Here is a 10,497-nt window from a genome sequence, read left to right as displayed (position 1 = left end):
CCTGAAGACGGAGTGAGATCCGGGTCCTGGGAGAGGAGGACTATTTCTGTGTCGCCTGCAGCCACTGACACAGCGCGAGTGTTTACTGCTGTGCCATGCTGCCTCTCACAGTGGGAGCGGTTGAAGGATGACGGCTGACATTATTGTGCCTCCAGCCTGTAGCAGGAACAGTACAGGGAGAGCTTATTTAACCATCAGGTCACCAGACTGACTGCAACATTACAAAGAAAAGCATTTGATGACTGCAGTCTCATGGCCACTGTAGCTTCATGCAGCGTGTTAACTTGATAACCTGCAGCTAATATTCAATTTAAATGAAGCGCTTTAAAATATGAGGTTCGTAGATGCATGAGTGGATGTATTTAAGGGCAGCGGGTTCAGCATGGATTTAAAATGTAGAAAAGAAAAGATGGTGAAAATACATCCCCTCTTTAGATATTGCAGCAGTGCACCTTCTTGTACACAAGATGGCACTGGTAATACATGTGTTCTCTGCATAGTCTAAGCCCCAGTCTGGGTTTCAGAGAGCTCTTCCTTCAGGTCACCAATCTAAATACAGACACTCCTCATACATTGGGTTTTTCTTTTACTCTCCTCCGCCCTGGAATAGCAACTCGTGGATCCAAACAAATGATTATTTAAAATGAAAAATAAGCAGCTGGGAGTGAAGTTTTCAAGCAGTTTTGATAAGTAACAAAAAGAGTTAATTCATTTGTGAGCTTCAATGCAAGTAGCCGTTCTTCAGGCCACATAGAGGGAGAAGAAAAATCCTTTGAACTGTGATAACCTGGTAAACGTTCAGTATCTCTGTTTATCCTGCAGAGCAGTCGATCTTGTTTCCTCTCCTCATCAAAACAGCGATAAAGAAGTGCTGGAGGGGGGTTATCTCTATAAAATGCATGAGAAAAATAGTGCAATGCCTAATTTGAAATGGTCTTTAACGCTGGTTTATGAGGGAAGATTTCACTGTCACACACTCACATCCAGCATAGACGGTACTGAACAACAACTTACATTGTAGACATGTAAATTAACTCATTAAGTATTTTTAAATAAATCCTTATGCTCACAATAACATCAGACTTTATGTTAGTCGTAAAATGTAAACACACATTCATGAAGCTGCATTTATACATCATATCATATCATTTAGGATTTACTGTTTTTATGTCTTTCTACACATGATCATAACCATATGCAGGATGTCCTTTATGTCCCACATATAAGCCGGCATGTTCTTCTACCACTGGGAAACACAAATACTTGTGCATCACATAATCAGGATACAAGTGTGCAAACACTCATCATATGTATATATATCTGGGTATCTGCACTGTTTTTTTTTAGCAGGTAACAAGTAGCAGCCATGATGTAGCAGGAAAAAAGGGTATTTAGGATACATTCTGCCCCTTTTTGGAGGGTTAATGTCAAGGAAAAAATGTGTTTTAATTGCCAAACCAGCATCACCAGAGTGTGCCACATTCATTCACAGTGTTACATATCCACAGTTCTCACTCCAAGTAATCTAATCTAAGGGAATATGTTAGAGCGTTGTCAGCTGGACTCTGATGTATTCTTTGCTGTCCTTACCGTAGCTTCACTATCACCACCATCCTGCTGCCTTTCTGTCTCCTCCACCATAGTTTTTTTTTTAATTGTAAGACGTCTGTACTTTAAAGTTTGACTTTCATGGTTAATATTGGACTTTTGTCCCAACAGGCATGAGAAGCTCTCAGGGAGCTAGCTGTAATATCTGTATCAGGCTCTCCAGTCAGGGTGAACCATCCCATTCAGAGCGACTCTCAGGGCTTCCATGGCAATTTACTCTCACGACTACACAAAAGAGTCCTCGGAGACCTTGCTAGATGGACAACTAACAGCATCATATGAAAAATAACACTTTATACTATTTCCCAACATTGTGAGTGCAAAAGCTCTACAACAAGTACGACAGCAGCAGCAGCAGCAGCAGCAGTGACAGTAGAAACAGCATGCTCAATGGATCCATTTTAATAAACACTTGACTATTTGATGTGATAAGCGGGAAATAGTGAGAAATGAATTATATAAACACTGATTTTATGAACTTTTCAGAACTGCCTCGGGGGCTTTGCAGTACACTTGTCAGTTTATTTGAAGTATGTTTGCAATTATTGCATTTGTTAACTCACGCCAGTATTTTTCACTTGACATGTTGCTCTGGGCCATTGACATTATTGATTTAAAAATAACAATATGGTTTGCAGCCTGAACTCCAGTTATGAGTGTATTCATAAAACATTTACATGCAATATGTTTTTTTTTTTTTGGTACAAAATCCATTTCACTGCCAATTATTATTGATATCATTGACATTATTATCATACTGAGCCAACATGAGTCAACATCCATATTTACTTAGTAGGCGAGATACTTTGATATTAGTGTAAACAAAGCAACATTAATATGCATCAGAGACACGACAGTACTGGGTTATAAAACAGAAACAATAAAGGCATATATATATATATATATATATATATATATATATATTTATGTGTTTAAGTGTTTCTGCTAATGGGGACTGGGACTAATGGAGAAGAAAGAGATGTCTGTCTGTGTATTCTATGGATTTGCATGATACAAACACAGACAACACCCTGGGGTATCAAGAGTCTTTCAAGGAAATAACATAGTTTCACATGATAGGACAACTGAGACTTTTCATACAATGAAATTTTAATTGGGGGAAAAAAAACAAGGAAAGTAACAGAAATAGACAGAAGACTTCAAAGTTAAACCAGCACAACATGAGTGCTCCATTTTTTTTTGTCTCTGTTTAACTTCTGAATATCTCACATGTTGTGAATACACTTGGGCCTTTATGCACCTTGTTATTGTGATGACAGAACATCAATTACAAATGCCTATCTGGCTTGCTTATCTGTTAGCCGCAGATGAGAGTAATTTCAGCTCGACACACTGAGATGCAGCGTTACAGATTAAAATCGCCTCGGCAAAGAAGAAGAGTGTTTGAACAGTAGCACTATCTAAAGCATTTTGCAGATTGCAACAACAGTGAAAACAATGGCAGATGACACATCGGTAAGTACATCTCCACAAACAGCTGAGGACTGTGCATCTTTAATTATAGTAAAACAGACAAACACACTGTAACATGGATTCAGCTGGGAAACTCAAGGCAGCTTCTGTTTCTGGACTCAACTGTTATTCTTAGCATTTAGCCCTTAAATCGAGAGTCGAGGAAATACTGTGTAATTTAAGCAAGCCTGTGTTGTCATACCATTTAAATGGCTGTGATCATTTATCACTCTCATACATATGACTGTCACCCATAGGTGTTCTGAGGAGCAGCCGCTGTCCGCTCAGCAAACCCATAAAACAGTGGAACATATGGTAAGTAGGCAAGTTTGATTTGAGATGGCTGTAAAGTCAGACATTTTAATATGGACTCACATTTAAAGGTCACCCACCAGTGGCCATTTAAGGAACTGCAGTTCTCAGCCACAGATGTTGTTGCTTGCTTACCAGGCCTTATAACAACCTGCAAATGGGTGCAGTGATGGGTAACAAAAACACATGTCTGTTCTCTAGGCACCAAAACAACTATTTGCATTAAAAAATTCATCATTTCTCAAAATCCTTAATACACACTTTTTCATGTTTTCATACCACTGCATCACTTACTTCACTTTCTTCTTACCACCAAACATTATGACATGATAACGCACCTTCTGGGTGTCCTTGTCAGCCCATATGTATGGGAATGGCAATGATTACAGCACTCAAATAGTATGGTCACAACAAGACTTTGAATTTTAGTTCCGTGGCACAAGTAACATATGTGGAATAATAGCAGTAAAATAAGAGTTTGGCTCTCTGTAATCCAAATCAAACTCATCACTCCCCTTCTGTAGCACACTGTGTTTTCCTCCCTTCTGTATTTGTGTGTGTGTGTGTGTTTTGGCATTTGTTGTATTTCTGGATTTGGACTGTGTTTCCCTTAATGGTTGTGCCTTCACTCTTCTATGTGTTTTGTCCTTTGGGGCCGCTGCAGTGTGGGGGTATGGGAAGGACTTTTATCTGCTAGTTATGTAAGCAATAAAACAACAACAGATAACAACAAAAAATAGCAGAGATATACAGACACCAAGCAGTTTATATTGGGAGCACCTGTGCAATCTATATCCAATACAAGAGCTCTGCTATAAATTCGGATTTTACGAAGCTTGTACAGTTTCAGTTTCTGTTGACATTGTCAGATTGGTGATCATTCTACTTCACAGAGGTCACAGTGGGAGCTGGGCTAAAAAAAGCTCCTATTATTATTTAAATTGTTTATGTGTGACAAAAATATTAGGAAGTTTTCCACACAATAAGTGGACATGTCACAATTCTGCCAACAATCACTGTGTAAGCTTTTTATTAGGTGGCTTCAGATTGCACTGGTTGTTCCTAATTTGGGTGTGCTGGGTGTGCTGAAATGTTAAGCCAGGTCTTTTGATCTGGACCAAAATAAAAATTTAAACTTTAGTCACATCATTTTTTTCCCCATCAAAACATACTAACAAAGTCAAATTTTGATTGGAAAGCTCTTTACTTTTTGGTCAATTCTGAGGTCTTCTGTTCATATTTTGGTCCACACTAATGTTCCCATGGCAGCATTTGCAGCTTGTTTTGATAGTACTGGACCTGCCTAGTGTAAATTTAGCCTAAAATGTTTTTTTTACATACAGTATGCTGTTCTATATTAAAAGCTTTGTACACGTTCATACATTATAGCACCAGCTAAACTGTGTTTAACCCATAAAGTAAAAGATATGAAAATTGAGGACACACCATGCTGGATCTGACTAGTTTCCTAAACTACAGTAAATTGCGCTCATTGAACAGGATCAAATAGCAAAGAGACCAAATGAGAGAAAATTAGGCAGCTGTAAATAACCAATGCCTTTTAAAAAAGAAACATGATGCTTCAAATGCCATTTAGCCTGCCTCATACTCGGTGGTAGAGCTAACTAATAATTGTGTGCTTGTGTCTCACAAGTGAATATTTATCAAAAGGTGAATTTGCACCTACAAAATAATAAACACTTTGATCCTCAGACGCCTCAGATCCTTCCCAGCATACGTGCGATCCACCAGTTGCACGGCATGACAACCTGACAGATAACCCGGCCTCCTTGGTAGTAGTACGGCCAGGGGTTGAAGCCACCCAGGGGCTCGAAATAGCGCCGGCAGTAGCGGTAACCACGGCGACAGTGCTGGCAGCAGTAGCCGCGGTCATCCAGACGGTTATCCAGCTCGATTCCAACATCTCTCTGCAGAGGACACGGGAATGGGCAGGGTTACAATCACACACATGACAAATGCCAGTCCTCTGGAGGCAAGGGCAGGAGAAGAGGAAGAGGAGGGGATGACAGGAATTGATGAGGCTGCTTTGGTTGTAGGTCAGCAGAATATATGTAAAAACCAAACAAGAGTGAAATGACTGAAATTGATGCCTGTGAAAATGTTAAATCGTGCCATGCTTGATGATTGTGACAAAAAGACAGTGGTGAGAGTGAGCGGGCTTGATTTGAGCTCCAGAAGCATTAAACATTATATAATACCCTTGACCTTTCTATTATATCACAAGAAGCACGGCTGGCAGCTGCACAATGCCCTGTCTCTGAATCTGGCATTCACAACCTCTCTACTAGTGCTATCTCCAGTCAAAGGGACTCCAACGTGGGAAGTTACCAGCATAATTACACTATTTCTTTCATCTCTGACCTCTTAACTCCCTCGACCAAAGCACACACTCCACACTAAAATGGCTGCCCTCCCCCGACAGAGCATTCAAATTAGAGCTGCTCACGTCTTGGCGCCCTCCCCCTGACCTTGACTTTAAGTGCATGGCACATTCCTAAAGCAATTAGCAGAGTAATGATCGCCTAACAAGGATTCTTTCATTTGCTCTCGCTGGCTGCCTCTGAATTTATAGAGGGGCCAAATGAAACCCAAACGAAAGGTAAATTGGGTAGAATTAATGGCCCTTGGATTTTTCCATTGTGCTGGTTGGTTCATGCCCTCGTAGACTCGTGGGGGCCGTGAGTGCCATGCCTTTGATCAAGAGCAACTCCAAATGGGGTTGGGAGAAGTGCCACTTAACTCACGGTATGAGTTGAGGCAGCAACTGCCCTCAGTATGCATTTGACCACATTTCAATCTCTTTTAGTAAATGAATCCTTGGAGACAATCCGGCGCTGTCTCGTTAAACTGCTCCGATCCCAGAGTCGAACGGCCTACCCTGACTTCACTTTCAGAACCAACCAGTATCTTCCTGCAAGCATGTGCAGTGACTCAGCTACATGCCACAGTGCAGAACAAAACACATCCACTGTTGGGAATAGAAAATGTGTGGGAATTGTTTAAGAGGACAGGACCCACAGGAAAACATGGCGGAGTCCCTCTAGTCCCTGACCACATTAAGTCTGGGAATTAAGTCAGTGAGTCAATCACAAGGGTTTTTACACTGTTTTCTTTCTGGTGGCTACAATAAATTCACCAAACACATGACCTATAAAAAGCATGCACTTTGTAGAAAGCTTAAAATGACACACTGGTGAAACATATTTAAAACACACAGAACGGGTGCCACAGATGATATCTGGGAGAGGCGGGGTTTGATTTATTACTATGGCAGGCACAGGTAGGCTTTTAATGATTTATTGTTTCAGTCAGGTTTCAGGTCATCAGCTTCCAGGCAACAATCTGTTATAGAAGCAACACGAAAGCTGTCAATGGACCAACGATAATCTTATCTGCTCCTCACAGCCCAAAACTGGGGTGTTTATGAAATGCAGAGCCCCAGCTCTGGAAAATGAAGAAAATATTTTATTCAAATGACACTGGTGTTTATCAAAAACAAACAGCCAATGGGCAGCATTGTACCTTAAAGACAATTAATCAGAGCTATCCTTTTAAAACGGAGGGTACATATTAATCAATCCGGCTTTGAGTTGCTTGTGAAAAGCTGCGGTGATAAGAATGGTTCACCTTGGGAAATCTGAGGCAGTCACTCACAAACGAGCAGCATTAATGAAGAGTAAAAGCCATTACCCCCTTGCTGCATCTGATTTCATCACACACTCAGGCTCACATGCAAACACAGACACACACACACAGAGAGAGAAGGAGGCACCTCTGTGCATAATATGAGTGGCAGCAGTGGATGTGAATGAGTCTGCAGAGTAGAAAACTGCGTCAGTCATTCAATAAGATGTAACGAATCAAAGCACGACTCCTCTAATCTCCACACTTGTTGGTATTATTTCACCCACGCTGATCAGTGCTCTTCATGAGCTTGAAGCACATGCATGGATGTGTTATTAAATCTGGTAGCAGAGCTCATCACATTCATTCTGGGATCAAGCAGCACAGATAACATTTCTGTTTCATTCGCTGCTTTGTGTTTGAAAAGATTTGTATTTTTTTTTTAAATGTAAACACACAGGATAGGGCCACATATGAAATGCTTTGCTGCATGTCCTAATCTGAGATGGTGATCTCGCTCTGCTCTACAGTACAGTGAGGTGGAATGACAATGAAATTGGATATAATTGAATAAGCAGATAGTCATGTATTTCAGTAAACTCTGCTGGTTTACCAAAGTGATAAGGAGCTTTAGCATCAGTGTAAGGCTTCCTCTGGGGGGCACAAACAGTTCCTACATTCACTGATTTGAATTCCTTCAGCAGTTTTTTTTGCCCTTTGTTATGCCATGGAGCCTGACCCTGAACGTGCCATGCAGAAGTTTGTAAGGATGGTGCAAGTTTGGCAGCTTATAAAAACACCCGCGCACAGGCACAAAAAAATATGTTTACATGTGGACGTATGAGTGTGTGTGTGTGTTTGGTCAATTCATATTTGAAGCTCATCCTTGTTATATGGGTCAAGGACAGTCGTGCAATCCCAGCAGGCTTGTCAGATGGCAGTTATTCAGTTTGAAATTTCTAGGGCCACCTCAGCTGCACGCCGCATTCTGACATGGCAGCCGTGGCAAAGTTCAGCATCATATATCTGTCAGCCTTTGTTAAGACTCAAAGGATTATTCTGCCTTTTGAACGTGTGCTGTGCTTAAATTCAGAAATGCATATGAAGTAAATGTGTGTTTTTTTTCGTGTATGTGTATGTTAGAGAGAGAGGAAAGCGAAGGAGTAGCAGACTGTGTGTGCAGGCTGGCTCTTGTTTTGTGTGCATTTACATGAGTCCTGCTTTGGAGAAAAATAATTTTGTGGCTTGGCTAACACATGTGGCGTCCCACTGGCACGAGCGCGAGTTCAGAGTCCCAATTACAGACTGCTGCCTGCCCTGTGATTGGCCACAAAGGCCTTTGTTATCACTGGAACCACAAACAGCAACTGAGCATGCTGCTGGAATGGATAGCAATAGGATGCATTACTCAGCTGATAGATGCAGAACGTTTCAAAAGGAGAGCCGAGTTTTTCATCCCCTCGTATGCTTTAATTGCATAGCTCTGCATCTTCTGCCACAGACAATGAGGGAAGAAGACGGTGGGGTGGGGGGGAGTAGGTGTGTGTGTGTCTGGGATTGAAGAGTTGAGCAGGAGGTGTTACTGGGATGGGCCTGATAAATGTCAGCATTATAGGACGTCTCATTTCTCTGCGTGTCTCTCACCATTTCTCCGGGCTCTGTGGAGGGAGCCTGACTCATTATCCTTGAGTTTAGCTTTAGGGGCTATTCACCTGTAACTGCTGAATGCTGTTGAATATCCTCACTGCTTTGTACGTTCCCAATATCTTTAGTGTGCAATGGCAGTGCATAATTCCTGTACAATATACTAAGCAATATAATTTCCCCTTAGAGTCAAGGATAATTAATCATACAGTATTGAGTGCTTTACATGCAGTGCACCAAAATATGACACTTGGCCCCTGCATTCATTTCATAAGCTTTGATAATTAAAGCATTATTAATAAATTTAACTTATCTGCGCAGCTATGAGTGACCTTGAGAGTGCTTCTTTGTACAGTGCTCTCCACCGCCTCAGAAAAAAAAAGGACGTGAAAAAAGGCACTAACTAGCGCTGTAAGGCACAACTTGCTGCCTTTGAAAGGCTGGATATTCCTCTCAATTAATGGAGAGACATTAAGGGAGTCTTCAATGAACTGGCCTTACTTAAACAGATATATAGAGCAATTGCTATGCCCTCTGGTGCACAAAGTCAGTTTTAACATCAATTAGTGTGCGATTTATATGCAGAAAGAGTGGAGACAGAGCTGGAGCTGATTGAAGTGGCTTTACTGTATCTCGTGGTGTGGTCCCCGGGTGACGTGGCAGGCAGAGAGAGAGAGACAGACAGCTCCCACTTACATAGTCATTTACAGGAACGTGGTCCAGGACATCGCGGGCAAAACGTTGACCTGTGACTTCGGCGTCGGGCGTGTCCACGTTTTCATCTTCAGCGTCTGAGAGACAGAGGAGATGGAGAGGTTGGGTATTTGCCACAGCTTTTCTGTTGTTTGAAGTAGAATGAGTAGATTTATTTTAGCCTCAAACATTCTGTTTTCCCAGCAGCTCGATGTAAATTACAAACGTTCAGGAGAAATATGATGGAACTCATTCTATCAAACAGTGGTGTTAATACTGTTGCGATACTAACACACAGTTCCTGCGGTAATTTATAGAACCAAAGTATCTTTATGAAAAATCCTAAAAAAACATGTTGATGAAGATTCTCAGTCATCCAGGTCATCATACGTAGAGAAGATTGAAGCAAGGCGTCTGGACTTGTAGAGTTTTCTAGAAGACGTTTTGCTGCTCATCCAAGCAGCTTCATCAAAAAAAACACAAATCTGTGTGAACAAAGAAACCAAATGTAACAGAATACATGTCTGTCACACGTTTCATAGAGTAATATTTGAACTATGTCTGATTGCTGCAGCATATTGTAGACATATTACATTCTGCACACACTGCACAAATACATACATATATTTATATGTGCCAAACTGACATGATTTTCTTTGCTTTACATGACATTGACGTCATCTTTTGAAATTTTTGTGACAAACTTTTTTTGGTTCACTCTCTTTTTGGTCTCTACCAGCTAATAAAATGAACTATCCGACCTTTTAGCTGAGAAGTGCTGCTTGTTGTCTTGTGTGCTGTTGAACTGGAAGCACGGGATCAACAAGTGTGAACCAAAACAACAAAAAATTGCAGGCCACACTGCTAAATAATGAGCTGAAACTCACCAGGGGAGCTTCAGATTTAAGTCCATGACCAAAACAATGTCTTTCTTACATTTGCTATTTGATGTGGTGTGATGGATTTCTAAGAAAGCAAGATGACATGTTTTTAAAAAGCTGTTTTTCAGCTAAAAGTTAGATATTTATATGACATCATGTATGTTTAAATTGCAAAACATGGCACCAGAAGAAGAAATTCCACCAGTTTAAGCATCTGATTATTAACATGGGTTTCACTTAT

At 40.9% G+C, this 10,497-nt stretch overlaps 1 protein-coding gene across 1 annotated transcript in view; it reads right to left on the bottom strand.

Annotated features, from left to right (window-relative positions):
* Positions 1-2,730: 2,730 nt before the first annotated feature.
* Positions 2,731-10,497, bottom strand: part of tnmd (tenomodulin) — a 50,472-nt gene continuing 42,705 nt past the window's right edge. The window contains exons 6-7 of the mRNA XM_028416441.1: positions 9,379-9,473; positions 2,731-5,321 (exon numbers count right to left, since the gene is read on the bottom strand). Of these exons, the coding sequence (XP_028272242.1) occupies positions 5,112-5,321; positions 9,379-9,473 (305 nt within the window). The 3' untranslated portion in view covers positions 2,731-5,111. The remainder of the gene's footprint in view (positions 5,322-9,378; positions 9,474-10,497) is intronic.

Source organism: Parambassis ranga, chromosome 10 (genome assembly GCF_900634625.1).
Source record: "Parambassis ranga chromosome 10, fParRan2.1, whole genome shotgun sequence".
Taxonomy (NCBI): domain Eukaryota; kingdom Metazoa; phylum Chordata; class Actinopteri; family Ambassidae; genus Parambassis; species Parambassis ranga.
This window is presented reverse-complemented; position numbering and strand designations above follow the sequence as displayed.